The sequence below is a fragment of the Pelodiscus sinensis genome, chromosome 3, assembly GCF_049634645.1.
Source record: "Pelodiscus sinensis isolate JC-2024 chromosome 3, ASM4963464v1, whole genome shotgun sequence".
Classification (NCBI taxonomy): domain Eukaryota; kingdom Metazoa; phylum Chordata; order Testudines; family Trionychidae; genus Pelodiscus; species Pelodiscus sinensis.
Window position 1 is genome coordinate 187,947,080 of NC_134713.1, and position 19,987 is coordinate 187,967,066.

General features: G+C 45.1%; 1 protein-coding gene across 4 annotated transcripts in view; it reads left to right on the forward strand.

The window, feature by feature from the left end:
• The window catches only part of ESF1 (ESF1 nucleolar pre-rRNA processing protein), a 78,366-nt gene that overhangs the window by 470 nt on the left and 57,909 nt on the right, over positions 1 to 19,987 (forward strand). The window contains exons 1-7 of one of the 4 annotated variants that reach the window (XM_075925632.1): positions 70 to 157; positions 4,156 to 4,190; positions 4,339 to 5,050; positions 10,484 to 10,800; positions 13,730 to 13,843; positions 17,261 to 17,361; positions 19,504 to 19,656. In XM_075925632.1, coding sequence (XP_075781747.1) covers positions 4,372 to 5,050; positions 10,484 to 10,800; positions 13,730 to 13,843; positions 17,261 to 17,361; positions 19,504 to 19,656 — 1,364 coding nt within the window. In that variant the 5' untranslated portion in view covers positions 70 to 157; positions 4,156 to 4,190; positions 4,339 to 4,371. Of the gene's footprint in view, positions 1 to 6; positions 158 to 4,134; positions 4,191 to 4,338; positions 5,051 to 10,483; positions 10,801 to 13,729; positions 13,844 to 17,260; positions 17,362 to 19,503; positions 19,657 to 19,987 lie in introns of those variants that run through there. The other 3 variants (XM_075925631.1, XM_075925629.1, XM_075925628.1) reach the window with 3 other exon arrangements.

Here is a 19,987-nt window from a genome sequence, read left to right on the forward strand (position 1 = left end):
GAACGTGAGCGAGAAGTGGCTGTGCATGCGTGCAAATCCGCGTGCGGAGACCCGCACGGTGCTGTGGGCGTTTGGCTATTTGTCCTGTCCGAGCCCCCGTCGTGCATTTGTAATTACTGCCAGGCGGCGCGCGCGGACTTGGGGCGGGTAGCCGCAGGTGAGTGAGGCTAAGGCGAGCGGGTAGTCGGGCTCGCGCGGTCCCGAGGGGCACGCTCCTCGCGCCGCTCCCAAGCGCCGCGGCCGGCTGCGGGGCGGAGTCCGTTCGGGGCAGGCTCTTGGGCCGGAGAGGGAGGTGGCGGCCTTGTCCTGAGGGAGGTGTCGGGTCCGGGCCCCGCGGCGCTGTGCGAGCTCCCCCCGCTGAACGTGACTCCGCGGATGTCGCAGCCCCGACGTGCCCGTCTGAGGGGCGGGAGCAGCGCGGGCGGGCGGGCGAGGCGTGGGCATGTTAGCAGCGTCCCGTCAACGTGTCGCGTTTGCAGCAGGGGCAGGCGGGAGTCCCCTCCCCCTCAGCACTGGTTCCCCTCTGGCTCCGGCCCTGCCCTCCCTTTCCTGCTTCTGATAGGGCAGCTGTGTGAGTGGGAGCCGTTAGGATTAACCGATAGGCTGGGTAATCGTGTAACCGCCGCTTGGTAACACCCCTAACGAGGTGGCATCTTCCGTGGGACCAGCCTCTGTGAGAGAGCGAGCGCCAGCTTTGGCTCCTGGCAGAGTTCCGCTCTCAACAGCAGACGTTGGTCCAATACAACAGCGGTTCCCAATTGCCGGTCTGCGGACTGCTGGTGGGCCATGAACCTGCCTGCCTGGCCCCAGCACACTGCCAGGCCGTGCCCCCAGCTGCTAATGAGCCCCACCTGCTGGGATTCCGCACGCAGCAACGGGGTGAGTGGCACAGCAGGAGCTAGGGCCACAGTGATGTTGTTCCTACTGGATTAGCTTCACCTTGGCCTCAATTCAAGCTCCTTTCGCTGCTACACGGCCCAGCTGGCAGGGCTGCATGATGGGCAGCTTCAGTCCTCAACTGGGGCTAGATGCCCTGAGGAGCCCAGCGGCTGCGGCGCTCGAGAGGGGCTTGGCTGCCACAGCCAAGTTACTTGGCCCCAGATGAGTGCAGCAGCAGCTGGGCTCCTCATGGCGCTTTGCCTCTGCGAAGCGCTGCAGCTGCACTTAGCAGGGGGCCGGCTGCCGCAGCCCTCTGATGGAGCCACGTGGAGCCTGGCTGCTGAGGCACTCAGCAGGGGCCTCGCACACTGCAGGCTCCGTGCAGCCCTTTTGCCACACAGGGAAGTGCTCTGCACTCGATGGCTGGAAGGCAGCGGCAGAGCTAGGTAAGGGGGGCAGAACAGGCATGGGGGTTCTGGAGGTGGGGGCTCTAAAAGGCGTGTGAGGCTAACACTGAGGGGCACGGTAACATCCAGGATAGGGAGCTGGCAGTTGGTGGCACTGGGGACAGGAATGTATTGGGGACTTGAGGGATTGGGTACAATAGGGCTCTGTAAACAGGAGGCTGGCACTGAAGTGTTTAGAGTAGGGGGGCTGACACTAGGGAACTCTGAGGACAAGAAGATGGCACGGGAGGGTTGGGTTCAGGGGACTTTGTGTCCACTGGCTGGTGCTGAGGGGGGTAATGGAGGGGTGACAGACTCTAGGGACTAGGGCTGGCACTGTGGGCTGGGGCTTTTTATACCACTGACTGGCAAGCCCTATCTCAAACTTTGGACAGACAGGTAACATTTTATTTGAATACTCGTTTACATAATGAATATGCAAATACAATGTTATCAGTCTGCCAAAAGTTTGTGAAGGGATTTGCCGGTCAATGAGATGATAAACATTGGGAACCACTACGATAAAAGATATTGTCTTTCCCACCTTCTGTCTCGAATAGTTTGGGGGTGTGGGCAAATGTGGCTATGCCAACAAACTTCTCAAAAGCAGTTTCCTGCGTTGTATGTGTGGGAATCTACCGTGAACCTAGGAGACAAGGTAACTTCCAAAGCTGCTAGCTAGAATACTTCTCACAAGATTTCATTCATTTGTTAGAGAAGCATTTTAGTACCAGTGTTCCTCAGTAATCTTGTTTGGTTAATCATTGGTATTCTCCCAGTAAAAGTGAGCTATAAGAAGGTGGTGTGAGGGGGAATCCTATAGAATGGAAGCTGGTAAAAGAGCATTGTTATAAATTACTAATTCTGGAACTAGATAACTAGATACATATACTATATATAGTCTTGCACAGGGGTTGACAACTTTCAGAAGTGGCTGCCAAGATTTAACTTACTCATTTCTATTTATGGATTTCAGTGACGGGTGGAGGAGGCGGAAGGGGCAGGGTGGGTATGGTGACAATATTTTCTGAACCAGCTGCAGCTAAGGAGAACTAGACTAAGCATTTTAAATTCCTCATGTTTATCAAATTTCATTTTAAATAAAGTAAAATATTAATTTAAGCCCAAAACAAAAGGTTTCAGTGTTTTTCTTTATTTATGGCAGGGTGGGGAACCATTTTTGGGTGAAGGTCCACTGACCCACAGAAAAATCTTTTGGAGACCTCACAAGTGAGAAGCAAAAAAACTTCTCCAAAAACCCCGAACCCTCACTGATGTGGTCCCCAACTGACACACTTCACTCCTCTGATGCTCCAGCCTCCTGTGGTGAGGGGAAGGAACAGTGAGAACTGAGATTCAGGGTTTCCCATAGGCCAGGTTTACTTTTCTGAGATACCGGAGTTAGTGGATTTTTTGGAACCCCTTAGTCTCTGGTGTAGGGACAAAAATAAGAGGTTCAGTTTGTGAGACAGGGCTGCCAGCGAATGGAATAGGCATGGGGTACATGATCTGTGAGGGAGGTGGGTCATAGAAAGGGGAGAGGTTACAAGGTCTGGGTGGGAGTAGGGTGTCTGGCCAGCTGGAGGGTGCAGGAACAACAGAAGGAGTTGGAGCAAGCTGAGGGTGCAGCATCTTGGCCGGGGGACAGGAGTGAGTGCTCCCATTCTTATTGCAGAACATGTCTTGGTAAACTCAAGTGGAATAGCAGTTATTTACTTCAACATGCTTACTATACACCAGTGATAGGCAGCCAAGATGAGTGGGCCACATGAGTGGCACTCCTTTGTCTCAGTGGTCTGCAGGTTGGCAAGTTGTGGCCTATGGCCACTCTTGTCTGCCCCCCGCCTCTCACACTCTTGGACATTGGAGCCCCACGCTTACTACTTCTCCCCAGCACTTTTACAATGACTGGTTTGTGCTCCATTCCCCACTCTTCCTTTTCCCTCCCAGAGCTTGAATGCTGTGACTCAGCGGGCTGCAGGTGAAATCTTGGTGACCTGAATGTGGGCTGTAGTTTGCCCACCAATAAGTCAAACCTAAACAATAAGAAAAGGAAAATACAGGTTGAACTTCTAAAATCCAGCAACATCTTTGGTCCCACAGGACCACAGATTTTGATGGACCGAGCCCCAGCGGTTAGCAGTCTCAATGGCTGAGACACCCAGCTAAGCCATTGGTAGCAGGGCCATCTGGGGCTCCGACAGTGGGTAGGGTACCCTGGCTGGACAGGCTGCAGCAAGGCTGGTGGTGGGTGGCAAGCTGCAGCTAGTAGGAGGGGGAGGGAGCCTTGCTGGACCTGACCAGAGCCCAGTGGCTGGGGCTAGCAGTGGGGAGTGGGCTAACGACTGGAAGGGAGTCCAGAGGCTGGTGGCCAGCAGAGGAGCATTGACCTATCCTAATTTGGCAAACTCCCTGGTTCAGGACCTTTCAGGTTCCAAGGGTGCTGGACCAGCTGGTCAAATCTGAATTACTGCAGAAGTGCAAAATCTTGCCTGGTACTTGAACAGACATAGAATCTGCAATAACTTTTAACTCTTCTTTTTAATTATTATTTTGAATTAGGGATTTTATCACTAAGCATACCTACAAGCATGGGGTTTACTTGTATGCGTATCGCTTAATCAGCTCTTGCCACTTAATTCTGGTGACAGCCAGACTGGAGCTGGATGGAGGGTGGGACCCTGCAGTTACTGGGTGTGGGGGAAGAGAGACTCTGGGACCTAGGCTAAAATAGTTAACTGATTACATGTTATCATCTAACTGGTTAACTGTTTTAATGTCCCTATTTTTAACTGTTTTTTTTAAATAGGAATTTTTTCCTTTCCTCCAGCCTTCTTTTTTTCCCTTGACATCCAAAAAACAGAGGTCAGTAAATACGCTATGCTCTATTACTTGTAACACAACACTTAAGTGAATTTAGTAATATGCATTAAAGTAGGTTTTTATTTTAAGATTTGTAGTATTAAGCATTATATAAAGAAACACATTATTAGTCTGTATTTTTATGTTTTAGGGTGATCAAGTTCTGATCCAAAATTGTCAAAAAATGGCATCAAGGAAGGAACTGACTAGTGACCAACGATTTAGCCATGTTACAAAGGACCCTAGATTTTGGGAAATGCCAGAAAAAGACCGCAAAATCAAGATTGATAAAAGATTTCGGGCTATGTTTCATGACAAGAAGTTTAAGTTGAAATATACTATTGATAAAAGAGGCCGTCCTATTAACCACAGCTCTACTGAGGATCTGAAACGCTTTTATGAGCTTTCAGATTCAGACTCTGATCTTTCAGGAGTTGACACTGAAGTGTTTGCTGGAAAGAAAATGAAGAAGAAGAAGAAAAAGTCAAAATGTAAAGGAGTAGCAGCCTCTGGGAAACTGTGTGTAAAACCTACTGAAGGAGAAAGCAAAATAGTTCATGAGGAAATGGGTCACAAATGTGGAGCTCCATCAAAATCTGATGACTCTGAAAATGGACAGAAAAGTTTCACTATGATTACCAGCTTGTGTAGCTCAAAGTTGAAAAAAGACTGTAAGAATATTAATGTAGAAATTGGTCCTACACCGAATGATAAAGAACTTGTATGGAAAGGGGAAAACCAACAAACTGTGGTGAGGTCAGATTTATCTCCAAGCAAACAGGAGACTTCAAAAGCAAGTAGTATGAAATCAGTCAGGAGTCCCGGAACAACGTTTTCTTTGGAGGAAAGGAAAACTGAATCAGGTTTGTTAAATTTAAGGACGTGCTTTTTTTAAATGTGTGTCTTTTGCAAGATCAGAGTGTATGAGGTATACCTTTTCTTGGATCAACTTGCAAGATCAGTCATTTGAAAAACTAATCTAGCCTTTTCTGCTTTTAAATAGCTTCTGTATGTTCATCTTATTGGGAGAGATGAATTTTTAAACAAGTACAATAGTAAAGCTGTTTTGCATTTGTTAGGACAGTTTGGAAGAATAAAATGGTGAAGACATGTTTCAGTGTATTTTCCAAATGAATTAGGAAGAAACTTATGGCTTGATACTGCAAACAAAAATTACTTAAGCATGTGAGCAACTTTAGTTAACCTTCCTAAGTGTTTACAGTTTTAGGCCCTTAGGTTGGAAAGAATGATGTTTCAAAAGAGAAGGGGTACAGATTTTACTTTGCACTAAGAAAGGACAAGGAAGGACAGAAAATGAATGTTTCAAGAATGTACTTAGAATTGTTTTTAATTGCTGCAGTTCTATTTCAGAACTTTAAATTGATGGTTCAGTATTGATGTACAGGCAGTCCCCGAGTTACGCGGATCCGACTTATGTCGGATCCGCAGTTACGAACGGGGTTTGCTGCCCGTCTCCCTTGTCTGCTGAGACGGGGAGCAAAGCCTCTGAGGACGCCGGCAGCGGGACAGCCGCGGCGCGTCTGGGCTGTCCGCTGCCCGCGTGCTCCGCGGCTTTGCTCCCTGTCTCCCTGATCTGCTGGTCTCCAGCAGATCAGGGAGATGGGGAGCAAAGCCGTGGAGGACCCGGGCGGCGGGACCGCAGTGCGTCTCGGTCCGCCACCCGCGTCTCCCTGGTCTGCTGGGGGGGGGGGGGGGCGCAGCTAGTACGCCCCCCCCCCCCCCAGCAGACAAGGCTTTTCTCCGGACGCCTGTGGTAGAGCAGCTGGGGTGCTGCCGGTTGGTCCCGCAGCACCGCTCTGGGCGCTACTGGACCAACCCGGCAGCACCCCAGCTGCTCTGCCCCAGGTGTCCTGATTCAGCCGCTGCTGATCAGTTTCAGCAGCAGCTGACTTGGGGACGCCTGGGGTTCTTAAGTTGAATCTGTATGTAAGTCGGAACTGGCGTTCAGATTCAGCCTGTTGAAACTGATCAGAGGCTGATTCCAGGAAGCCCGGGGCAGAGCAACTCTGTCTCTGGCTTCCTGTAGTCAGCTGCTGGTCAGTTTCAGTAGCGGCTGAATCTGGACGCCAGTTCCGACTTACATACAGATTCAACTTAAGAACAAACCTACAGTCCCTATCTTGTACGTAACCCGGGGACTGCCTGTAATGTCCTGTGTTTGAATATGTGTGTTCTCTGATTTAAAATTAAAACTATCCTGATATTGAGACATGAGGAAGGAAAAATTTAAAATATTCAAAGCTTTTTGGAACAAGTTACATATCTCTTCTCTCTATATATTAAAGAAAACTTTTTCTGCGGCGTTCCTCTGCGTTCCCTCTTTCTGACTTACTTTGTGGTCTGAGGAGCCGCAAGCCATGTGGCCTCCCCTGGATTTGCCTTGTGGGGAAGCATATGTGCTGCTGTGAGGAAGGGAGGAGTGAGTGGAGAAGCAGGGCTGCGGTGGGGGGAGGGGAGCGGAAAACAGCACTGTCGGTCCCGGGGTGCATTGGACTGCTTCGGAGCAGACTGGGCTGGGTGATTCCATGTGTTGCAGCCACTCTGCAGTCTCCCGCTGTCCTCTCATTCCTAGGTGCCTTGAGTTGCAGCTGGGAGCCGCTTGAGAAGAACTGAGGGAGGCGGGTGTATGGGGTTGGGTAATACAGTAATGGGGGATAGCGAGGTGAGGAGGATATAGCAATGGAGGCGAGGGAGTGGGCATTGTGGAGGGAGAGGGGTTAGGGAAGGATGAGGGTGTAGGAATGGCGGATGGGGATAGGCAGTGTGGGCAGGAATAGCGGTAGGGAGGATGGGTGGATGTAGGAATGGAGGCAGGCGTGAGGTTGGGGATGGGCAGTGTGTGGAGGGGGAAGGGTTAGGGAGGATGGTAGTTGTAGGGATGGAGGTGGAGGTAGGGATGGAAGGATGGGTGTGGGCTGTGTGGGCTGTGGGTCAAGGGTCTCTGGGCCCTGGCTCTTCCCCTCACTATCCCGCTCCTCCCTTCTTTTCCCCACAGCAGCACATGTGCTTCCCCACAAGGCAAATCCAGTGTGGAGGCTCAGGATTTCCTCCTCTTACCCCTCCCCGTAGGAAGCTGGTGCTGTAATCTTGTGGGGGGGGAAGGGGAGTTCAAGGCTGGAGCACCAGGTAGGCTGCAGCCTGAGCGCTGCCCATGTGGAGGCAGCAGTTCCCCGCTGGATCCTGAAGCGTCAGGTTCCCGGAGTAGGGATGTTAACTATTGGTTATTTTACTTGTTGAGTAGTTGATCGAATTTCCATCGACTAGTCGATTGGCACTTCTGCATTCCTCCTTTGAAAGGTACAAGAGCCCCTATTTGAAAGAGTACCTTTCTAAGGAGGAATGTGGAACTCCATTCCTCCCGGGAAGTCCCCCTGACTCTGAGCTGCTTGCAGTGTGCCAGCTTTGAACTGTATAAGAGTTCCCAGCGGGGGCTCTTGTGCATTTCAAAGCGGAAGTGCAGCATGGAGCCTGGGGTCAACAGGGGACTCAGAGTCCCCCGCTGGCCCCGGGCTTCATGCAGCGCTGCCCATTTGAAATACGTAAAATCAGCTGACCACGGGTTCTGTGCTGCATTTCTCCAGAACCCGGGGTCAACTGGGGACTCCCTAGTTGATTCTGGGTTCCGTGGAAATGCCGCGCGGGGTTTGGGATCAGCTGGGGAGTCCCCGGCTCACCCCGGGCTGTATGCGGGGCTGCTGTATTGAAACACCACCTTAGCATTTCAAAGGGGCAGCGCCGTTGCCATTTTGAGGTACCCCCTGTCCCCACCCCCCACTTTGCTGCCTCTATCTGATGGAGGCAGTGTCGAGGGAGAGGGGGAGAGAATCAACTAGTCGACTATCCTTTGCTTATCGGATAGTTAGCTAGTCCTAACATCCTTATCCTGGAGTGCAGTGAAGAGCCACTGCTGCTACCCCCCACTGTCTTCTGTTTCCTCCCCGGCCCTCCTCCAGCGGCCTGAGGGGGGCGAAAGACTGGGGCTGCGACTGAGGAGCAGGGTGGGAGCCCAGGGCTGAGAGGCCAGGATGAAGCTGAGTGGCGTGGGGGGGAGGGAAACGTGAGAGGCTGGGTGTGGAGTGGCCCTGGTCTGCCCCAGTGGCTGGGGGGAGAGCCAGCCCTGCCTATCCCCAGAGATGGGGAGTTGGCAAGTATAGCGAGCAGGGGGCATTGCTCCCCAGTTGTTACTAAATAGTAAAGCAGTTAAACACTTCTTGATTCAAGAGTCAGAGAGAAAATATGATGTGCTTTCAAAATGTTTGCCAAAAGTATGTTAGAATGAAATAACAGTGAAGAGTCAGTAGACAGGATGGTTGATTTTCACCTGGTCAGACTCTCTGAATTATTATTGTAACAGCTCTATAGCCACCAAGAATGTTGTGGTTGTCCTTATGACACTATGCTGCATGTTGTAGCCATGATGCTTTGTAATTGTAATTCTGATTCTTCTGCTTTAGTAGCACAGATGCTCACCCATTTCTTGAGATAAGGGAAAAACTTCTTTAGGAGTATTGGGCCTTTAAGACAGTTAAATTCTGATTCTGTTCATCTGAGAGAAGATATAACTACAACTCAGTTAGTTTAATAAAGATTCTCAGTATCCTGTTACAATTTTTGTGATCGTCCCCAGAGTCACCTTGGGTTCTGAACCACCCCATCACGAGAGGCTTGCAAATCCGCGGATATCTGCTTTATCCATGAGTATCTGCATCCTCAGATGTGGACACTGATATCTGTGGCTCGTTTTTGCGGCTGTGGATACAAAATTTTTTGTCTGTGCAGGTTTCTTCTCATCGCCGCCTGGCCTTGTCTTCAGCTCCCTGAATCCATCAGCCTCTGGCAACACAGTAATTGACTTCCAGGCCTCTGCAGGCTATACCCTCTCTGTGGTTATGTTTAGACTACAGGCTTCTTTCAGAAGAAGCTTTTCCGGAAGAGATATTCTGAGAACTTCTGAAAGAGAGCATTTACATAGCAGAAGTGCATTGAAAAAGTGATCTGCTTTTTCGAAAGATAGCGTCCACACTGAATGTGTAAGCTGTGATTGCTATGGGCGGAGTGGCCACTAGGGCACCTGTGCTTTTTCCTCTTTCCTCTTCTTTTGAAAGAACTTCTTTCCCGCCCACACACGCCTTTTTCAAAAAGAACTCTCTTCCTTGTAGAAAGTGGTTTACCAATGTCATAAAAACCCCGCTTTTCTTTTTTTTTTCAAAAGAATGCAATTACAGAGTGGACGTAAGTGATGTTTTTTCGGAAAAATAGACATTTTTCCGAAAAAGCTCTGCAGTGTAGACATACCCTGTATGAGTCATGATAGTACACATAAGTACCACGTCTTCGTGGTGTTCCCTGCAATATCCATTATCTACAGAATGCTCACAGAATTACTAAATTACCAGGCTGAGATACTTTAAGACCCTGTGACATTCTTTAGTGAACCCAGAATGTACATACCAGAATAGGAAGTTTCTGAAGTCCCTTGTCAGTTGCCATGAAGAGCTTCTTGGGTCATAATATTCTTATTTAATTCATTTTTCAAATTTAATTATCTCATAAATATTTCCGAAAATTTGTTTGTTTGACCCAAAAGATCTCTGAAATGGTCAGAGCTAGAAACACAAAATTTTGAACGGATAACTACTGATTTCCTAACTTAAATAACTGAATTGGTTATATCTCAAAATTGGTTCTCCCGGTTTCCCCAGAGTCCCAATTGGGCCCACTGATAATTAGTTTATAATAGCGCCTGATCATCGGCATTTGCTGGACTGTTCTGTTAAGCATGTCACATAAACTGCAACTACGAGATCCTTTCCCTCTGGCTACAAACTAAGTTATGTTAATTTCTTAAAGTATTTCCAATACAATATGCGGTTTTAATGTAATTAATGTAGTTTCCCTGGGCAATGCTGGGTATTTCTGCTAGTTTGGAATATAGAAATCAAAAAGACTCTCCTCTGCAGTGACTCAGTGTTTATGGTATTCTATTGCCTGATGTAATTTCTCCAGGTGTCATATATACATAACAAATTCATAAGTTAGTGTAAAATAAACATAGTAGTAACTTAGACTGTAAACTTCTTGCAACAGGAATCAAGTTATCATTTTCTTCATAAAGCACCATATATACTAATGGAACTGCATACACACACAAGTAATATTAAAGCTATTATGTGCCTTTTCAAAGAATAAGGCTGCTATTGCATATGAACCAAGTAACATCAGCAAAAACAGTTAGATGAAATTTCTAAAAATATAAAATTATTTTGTTTATGCAGAATCTAAAGCTGATGCAGAAACAGGAGAGGAAGAAGAGTCAGGAGATGAAGCAGAAACAGGAGAGGAAGAAGAGTCAGGAGATGAAGCAGAAACAGGAGAGGAAGAAGAGTCAGGAGATGAAGCAGAAACAGGAGAGGAAGATAGTGATGATTCAGAAGAAGATGACAGTGGGCCTGATCTGGCTAGGGGGAAAGGAAATATTGAAACCAGCTCTGAAGAGGAAGAAGAAGATGATATGTCTGAAATATTTCCAAAGGAGCCAGAGATCGAGCATTCCTGGAGAGAATTGGATATGGATGCTCCTCGTACAGCTGAGGTAACATTTTTGTAAAGGGAAAAATTGTTATAAAATGAGTGTAACTGATCAGTCAAATAAGCAGAAGACAACTCTCATAATTAGCAAAAAAAGTTGGCAAAATGATTAAACACACTAATCACAATCACACTGTTCACGAGTAATAGAATGCCATTTTATTACTATATTTTTTGATGTTTTCTACTTTCCTAAATATTTTAGTAGCAACACAAAATAAGCATGGCTTACTTGATATTATTTTTATTATAAATATTTGCACTGTAAAACATATAAACAAAATCATTAGTATTTCAGTTCACCTCATACAAGAACTAGTGTAATCTCTTTATCATAAAAGCTGAACTTGCAAAATTAGATTTTTTTTCCGTAACTCCACTCAAAAATAATGTACTGTAAAGCTTCTCCAATGCAATGTAAAGCTTCTCTTAAGCGCCTAGAAGTTCACCTTGCCTTTGCCATTGATATGGATTTTAGCATGCAGCAGGGAAGTGGATTGTGCAGGATGTTTTTTTTCCCCTATGTTGTTGCTGGGTTAGCTTTTATTAAGTGTACTGTTTTGTATTGTGTACTTTAGAACAGTGGTCCGCAACCTTTCAGGGCTGCTGCGCGCTCGGGGGTTGGGGCCGGCCTAGATCATTCTGCGGGTGCACTTAAATGCACCGGTGGGTGCCATGACACCTGTGGGCACCGTGTTGGGGACCACTGCTTTAGAGGAACCTTGGCTTATTTGAAAGGTAACTTTTTCCTCAGAAAAATCAGTATTCTGGGGATGGGTGTGGTGTGAGGAGCGTGAGGCGAAAGGTAAATTCCTGATGCTGCTCCTGTTGGGTTGGGTTTCTGAGTTTGGCAGGCTCTCCTCCTGTCCAAAGAGGAAGAGAGTTTGATCTGCATTCGGTGTTGGGGGGGGGGAAGCAGTGTCTGCAGAAGGAGTGTCTGAGAGGACAGAGGGTGATGGGAGTGATGGGCAAGCAATGACTTGTGCCAGAGAAGAGTGAGGGAGGCATCTTGCTGTTTCTGTAAGGGTGGTTTCTGCTAAGGATGTTACGAAGCAGGTAATTGACTAATCATGTACTCAATACAATTTGTATTGAGTACATGATTAGTCGATAAGCTGCGGCTCTCCCGTTTAATTGTAGTAGGAGCTGGGTGTTCAGGCAGCCCAGGTCCTACTACATTTAAACAGCAGAGCTGCAGCAGGTTTAAGTCTGGGGTAGGTCCACGGCTGCGGCTCTGCCTTTTAAATGTAGTAACAGCCAAGTGGCTTTTACTACATTTACAAGGCGGAACTGCAGTGGTCTGGGACCTAGTGCAAGCTGTGACTAAGCAGTTCTAGCTTGCGCATTGCTCTTACTACTAGGGATGTGAAGGACTAGTTCACTATCTGATAAGCAAATGCTTATTGGATAGTCAACAGGCTAGTCAACTAGTTGCTCTCTTCCCCTCCCTCCCCCCTTGCTGCAAGAGGCAGCAAGTACAAGGGGAAGAGAAGAGGGTACTTCAAAGTGGCAACCCTGTGTGGAGCCCAGGATCAGCTGGTGACTCCCCTACTGATCCTAAGCTCCGTGCGGTACTGCCGCTTTGAAATGCTGCGAGGAGCCTGGTGGCGGGGTGGGGCCTGATGGCTGGCAGGGAGAGAGCCGGGGCAGGACAGGGCTGCCACAGCTCAGCTTGGCCCTCTCAGTGAATGGGTTGGGGGCAGCTGAAGCTGCCTACTCCAGAGAAGGAAGGTTGGCAACCGTAGTGAGTAGCTAGCGGGCACCACCCCCTAGTATCTTAAATACTAACAGAATGGTTAGCTGGTATGAGCAGGGGACACTCTAGCCCAGCTGGCACAGCACCCATGGAATCAGTTAAGCATAAAGTTTAAACAGTTAACTAATAAAAGGGGATTTTACATCCCTAATTTCAGCATAAGCCTTTATGGGTCAAAACCATTTTGTCAGATGCAGCTGACAAACTTGTTTTGACCCATGAATGCTATGCCCAAATAAATCTGTGAATCTTTGGGATCCACAGGATTCCTCATTATTAGTGAGGTCAGTACAAACTAAAATTTCACATCAATAAAAATGAGAGTAAGCACTTTTGCAGTAACAATGTGCTGTGACTATTTTGTATTTCATGTCTGATTGAGTAAAGCAAGTAGTTTTTAAGTGAGATGTTACTTGGGGGTATATGAGACAAATCAGACTCCTCCTGACAGGGGCAAAGTGGTCTCAAAAGGTTGAGAGCCACAATTCTAGGCCATTTACCAGATCTTTAGGTTTTAGTTTTTAAGAAGTGATGGTTCCAGAAGTAGCCTTTCAAGTTTGTTTTTTAGTATTGTTGTCAAATGCAGAGAGACAGTCTTGGTGCCTCTGCTGCTGATCAAACGGGAAGTCATTTTTCTGTAATGGAGCTGAATACAATTTTGTCTATTCAGCAGTAGCAGTTAAACTTTTTTCCAACATTGTTTCAGGGGGACCTATTGCTGTCAACTTCTGTCAGGAAGGGACCTAGTTCTTTTTAGGTCTGCAGAAGTTCTCTGGGAAAGTAAAAACACAAGTTTTAAACTAGAAAAATTTAAAAAACTACTGCTTCTTATTCACAGCTGTAAAAAATTGTCCATAGTTCTGTTGCCTAGAACAGTAGGTGAACTCTAGGAAAGTGAAATATAGAGAGCCATCGTACAGTACGTTATCTGTTTGAAAAAATAGTGAAGCCTATTTATTGAACATTTCTGTTTGCTAGGTAGCCACCACTTAAGAACCATGGTAGTGATAGAACCATCAGCGATAGAAAGTGATGTGGGAGATGTTATTCTTATGGCTTTCTCTAAAGTTCAGCACATACTGTGACTTCATCAAAGGACAGTAACTTGAAAATAAGATTTTCTGCTCAGCAATCAAAATCTTGTTAAATTAATATTTTTTTGCCTTTTTCTATGCAGATCACAAGTAGATTGGCAGTTTGCAATATGGACTGGGATAGGCTAAAGGCTAAAGACCTACTGGCTCTGTTTAATTCTTTCATACCTAAAGGAGGTGTTATATTTTCTGTAAAGGTAAGAATTCTTTAAAACTAAAAATAAGTGTATTTTGTTTCCGCAAGATTATTTTTCTTCCTGGTTCCTTTTGCTGATTTCCTTTCTCCTCTCTCTATTCAATTGATTTGTATTGTTTTTTTTATAAAATAAATATAGGCTATATCTAGTCCTGGATTTTAAAAGTTAGAAATTTCATTATTTCAGCTATTTAAATCTGCGTATTGTATTTTTAAGGGTCATGACCTGAAAAGGAATTGTTGGAGCTCACAACGTTGTGTTACAATTGAAATAATTTCACAGGATTTTTTAGGGGGTTAAAGCAAAATGCCACATTTATTGACAATGTAACATTCTACATCCCTCCCCCCCGCCCAGTGTTCTCACTGCTTAAAGTTACCAGTTTGTTGCTCAGTCTAAGTCACTGACAAGGCAACATAAATGCAGTGGCTTCTTTCTGTCTGAACCAACGCTCCCATCTTGACGAGACCAGGAGATTGCTGCAAGACACCACATCTTTTAAAAGACTTTTCTCCCATTCAGGTCTATACATTTTGCTGTGTCAGCGCTTAATCAATCACCATCAGTTCTGTTTAACAACCATTTATCTGGGAGTTATTCTTCTTTACACTGACATCAGTATGTTGGTTCCTCCTTCCAAGTGTTTATCTGTAAAGAGGTGCTTACTCTTAATTCCAAGGCCATCTATATGTCCTGCACTGGTCTGCTTTGTTTTGGGCCCAATTGATTGTTACTTGACTCCTCTGAGTCTTATGGCTTCTTCTCCCCCTTCTTCAACCATCTTAACTCTGAAACTGCTGAGCCTACAAGTTATCTTTCCAAACATGTTCCAAACTTATTCACTCCCCCTCCCCAGGAACTATCCAAATATCACATGAGAAAAGGGATACATTTGCCTATACACAAAAGGTATCAATTTCCAATAAAGTTTTTTAGTACAAACTTTTAATCATTCATCCTATTTTTTCATAACAATCTGTTTTATAATTACTCCTAAGAGCCGCAGTGTTATGCTTAATCACAAGGATCCTTCTGATTTCTTTCTGCTTTGATGTCAGATACAGACACAAGCAATCTGCTTGATGGATCTTTATTAAGGGCCTAAAAGATAGTTCTTCCCTGCTAACCAGAGAAGGGCAGCCAGTAGAACTGTTTAACGTTTATTCTTAGACTATCCATTAAGAACATTACATAAAACATAAAATTCTGTTGTCTACAATTATAAGGGGTTGTACTACAGCTGTCTTTACTTCTGCATTGCTGCTGATGGCAGCACTGACTTCAGAGCTGGGCAGCTGGACAGCAGTGGTTGCTGTTTGGGAGCCCAACTGTGTAAGCAGACGTGCTGCCAGCAGCAGCACAGAAGTAAGGGCATATGGCATGGCATTACCACCCTTATTTCTGCGTTGCTGCCTGCAGAACTGGACCCTTGGACTGCAGCAGCCACCGCTCTCTGACTGTCCAGTTCTAAAGACAGCAATGGAGAAGTAAGGATGGTGCTGTTAGTGGGGTGCTATTTTCAGGGTTGAGCACCTGGCCAGCAGCTCCCTCTCTCTAGCCACCCAGCTCTGAAGGCAGCACAGAAATGAGGGTGGCAATACTGTGACCATTCTAAAATAACCATGTGTCTCTCCTCTAAAGCTCCCTTTTGGGTTAGAATCCCCAATTTGGATATGGTGGACTCTCCCATGAAATCTGCATAGAATAAAAGTACACACAAGACCAGATTTAATGGCCCATGCTGCATTTTTATGCCATGAATTTAGAAGGGCCCTAATCTCCCATCTATTAGTGGATATTTATGTGGCATGATAGGCTGATCAAGCCCTATGTGTATTGGATTTCGTCAGACTTTTTGAGGAACAAACCCGGACAAAGGGTGGGCTGGAGCAGTGTTGCTTTTGGGGTTGTTTATTAACATAGATTCTTAAGAGTAAAGTGATACTCTCACACACATACAGTACCACATTCCTGCTGGCAGTTTGGAGGCAGGCTCCAAATGCGGTGTAGATTACTTTTGATTTTGCTGGTGGTTGGAGTGCTGGCCAGGTGTCAGCTTCTCAGAGACTCGACATGATGTTCCTTGGAAGATCCCTTTGGATCTGCGGGAGGCTTTACTCCCTCCGGTCCGGTCCCAGGTTTCTGTTATATGACATCTTGTCCAAGAGGGAGAGAGGGATTTTCTGGCCTCTTCTCAGTTAATTTATCTGCTTGAGGGGTCTTTGAGAAATAACCAACAAAAAGGCAGTTTAGGATCTGTGACCTTTTAAGGCAGACAAACACAATATGGCCCCAGTCCTTCAGTCTGAGCTGTGAGGTTAGATCCCTGAACCTGAGTGGCGTCTGATTAATTTCTGTGAAAGGTTCTGTATGAGGATATAAAGCAGAATTGGAGAACCTCGGGCTTGGTGGCTGGATGTGGCATCCGGCTTGTCTGGATCTGGCCCCTGAGGCTCAGGGCACTGGCACTCCAGCCCCCCCTGCTACCTCACCGCAGGGCTGGAACACACAAAAACTACAAGCCTGCGCCCTCTTAGGCTCTGGTATGGGGGAGGGGAACATGGGGAGTATCTTTCTCCTCAGTCGGGGCCGTGTCAGTGGGGGGTGGGGTGGGTGTCTTTTTTTTTGCTTCTCACTTGTGTGTGTGGCCCTGTAGTCTGTCCGGGCTCACAAAAGGGCTCTTTCCCCTCCAGGTCAGTGAGTGGCCACTCCACCTTACTACAGGCCCCCTGACTGACTTTTTGTGTGAGTCAATGGCCTCTAAACCAAAAGAAGGTTCCCTGCTCCGGTATAAAATTTTGCCTGAATAGATCAATTCTGATGGGTAGGTCCTTAAACAGTAACACAGTTAAGGGGGAATTGAGATCAAGTACAGTAACTGAAACAGTTTGATAGTTTTTATTTTTTGGCAACTGATTCCAAGTTGATTGTCACTTCAATTATTTCAGTGCTGAACATTATTCTGTTATCATACATATAATCTATAATGTATTTGTACATCAGAGTAATCTGAACATTTATACAGTTGCTTACCTTCGTCATACTGAGCCTTCAATCTGGCACTCAATCTACTGCTAAACATGAAAGTTCTTTATTCTAAACTTGAAATTACAAATGAATTGAGTCAATTTTTTTTAAACACAACATGACACCAGTCCTGCACTCTGCACTGTGTGTGGTTAGATCCCTGAAACTGAGTGGTGTCCTATCCATTTCCATAACTGGAACTAGTTGTGTGCTTAATTTTTAAGCACATGTGTAAATGTTTACAGGATTGGATCCTTTTTAATGTTGTTTTCTCACTGAAAAAGTGATGTTCTCAACTCCTAGATTCATATATTTTTTCTCTCCTTTGGATGCTCTACACTGCAACTGTGGAATTGGTTTATAACCTGTATTTATTTTGTATATTTGTAGATTTATCCTTCAGAGTTTGGAAAGAAGAGATTGAAAGAGGAGGAGCAGCAAGGGCCTGTAGAACTATTAAGTATTCCAGAGGATGCAGCAGAGAAAGATTGGTATTGATTTAAATTTCAATGGTTGATAGTAGCAGGCCTTATTTGAAAATACGAGGCTCTTAATGCATCTTAAATGTTATATAGAAGTCTTATATTTTACCTTTTCTTAACATTTCTCCCCTTTACTAATTTTTCAAAGGGTGTTTTTGGTTGAATCTGGCTCCTCATAACATTATATACTTGAATACATTTGTTGGGATATAAAGCTTAAGGCCCTAGTTGTGCAAATTGTTCCGTGAAGGCAATGGAAATCCACTTGAGCAGACAGAGGTTCACCTGCATGGATCACCTTACAGCGTTTGAGAATAGCTTAGCAAAATTTCAATCTACCTTTTAATCTTTACATGCTAGGTCAAAGTAAAACTGATCAAAAAGACTGTTTTGACATGTTTCCACTTTGCAGACTTAGCGTTTAACAGAAAACATTCAGTATCTTACAGAGCTATACTGTTGTATTTAATGAAGTGCTGTATTTTTCTAGTGACTTAGTAAATAGCTAAAAAATTTGGTGACGATAATTTTGTGAAGATACCATAAAATAATGTTGTTTTTTGATACAATAGTGCATGTCAAGATCTGTAAACAAAGATTTGTTTAGGCAAACAGCTCATTTTGAGTAAAGGATGACTGGAATATGTACTGGGACTATGTGAGTTACTTTTCACCACTAGATGGTGATATCCCATATCAGTGGGTAAAATCCTAATTGACTGAGTTACAGAAATGGGATGCAATTAAATTGAAAGTGCACTTCTTTATGAACTGGAGAATTTTCCCAGATTAGCCATTTAAAATTCATATTTAACTATCTTGGATAAATATAGTGTAACCCCCTTTTTCCTCCCTGGGTTACTGGGGAGCAGGTCACACTCACAGGTGTGCCTGGGCGCCTGATGTTTAACCTAAAAGAGATCCTGAGCACCCCAGTGGTGATGCTGTTTAGTTGGGGAAAGCCCTATCCACCCCCTTGCTGCAGTCCCTTGCTGGCAATGAATGTAAAATGGCGGTGCCTCCACCTGGCTGGCCTTGTACACAGTCACTGGTGTGCCTTGAGAGCCTCCAGGAACATAGTCATTCCAGCTATAATATGGATCCAAAACAACAACTACAAATCCTATACATCTAATAGAATACTTTAAAATAAACAATCTTTACTTAACTTAAATAAACCGGGATTAACAGAATTAGCAATGACTAGCATTAACAAAACACATAACAATAATTGAAGTTTATATAGCTACCATTTGTACTAATAGTGACCCCACCCCAGAGTGTGCACACCCCTAGACTCAGACCCAGACTTGCTTGTGTTGGCGCGCTGATGTTGCAGCTGTTGTGGAGATTTGGTCTAGGCTAAACAGCAGCTCTGTCCCAGGCAGCACTTTTCCAACAAGGCCCAGAAACTTATTGCCTCGTGCTGTGCCTATCCGAAGCAGCCTGCTAAATCCCAGTTCCAACAGGCATCTAGTAGCTACACTCCAACAGCCCCTGCACTGGGTCAATGTCCTTGGCAGCAGCCTGGCTCCCCCTTTGGTTCCAAACTCCAAGGCAGAGTTCCAGACTGCTAGGCCTCTTTCTTCAAGCACACGGAGAGAGAGAGAGCAGTCCTCTCTCACACAAGAGTCCTTTCTTCCTGTTTTATCCAAGGGCTCATGGGAATTGTAGTCTGGATTGCAGCACAGGGTCTTTCCAGGAAAAAAAACAGAGGCCCCTTTAGTAAGGGGACTACAATAGTAAACAGAAAAGAAGATTGGAGTAGTTAATGCACAGCATACCTCTTTAAAACTTGATTCTCAAACAAGCACAAGAAAATACTTTTTTGATACCAAAATTTGTACCTACATTATAAAGAAGAGGCTTAGTCCTTTCACATATTAACTAATCAGCATTAAGAAAAATGTTTCTTCAACACAAATCCTGATTGTGGTTCCAGTTGTGGAATGGCATTCATGCAGTTAAACGTTTATGTATATCTGTGCAGAGTCCCATAGAAATTAGTACAACTCGATGTAGGAAGAAGATCTGATCCTTTTGCAAAGTAATACATAGTTTTAAAAAGTTAAGTTTGCAAAGAATTTCTCAAGATGCAACTTTATTTCATTGTTTTAACAAAAGTTATTTGGATATCTTTCACTTTTGTAGGATTTGCAGAGAAAAATTGAGGGATTATCAGTTCAAACGACTGAAATACTTCTATGCAGTGGTAGAATGTGATTCTCCTGAAACAGCCAATAAAATTTATGAAGAGTGTGATGGTCTGGAATTTGAAAGTAGCTGTTCTTTTGTAGATCTCAGGTACAGTACATGGTGTCTTTTAACAAAAAATTGAAGTTTTAAAAATCGGAAGTAAGCTTCATTCTTATTAAATGTTTATCAAAACTGTATAGAACTTTGAAAATAAAGCGTGTTTTGGTTTATATCTGGGTTTGTCAGAAAAAGCTAAGGGGAATTTTACTAGCAAGTAGAAAGCTTGTATGGAAAACTCCCACCCTAAAGAGACTGTTTTTAAAGTGGTTCAAGAGACAAATATTACTACATCAGCTTTTTCAGTCATCTTCTATAGTCAAATAAAGCAGTAGCACATTAATAGAAAAAAACCACTGCTGCTGTCTATTTCCTTCACCTG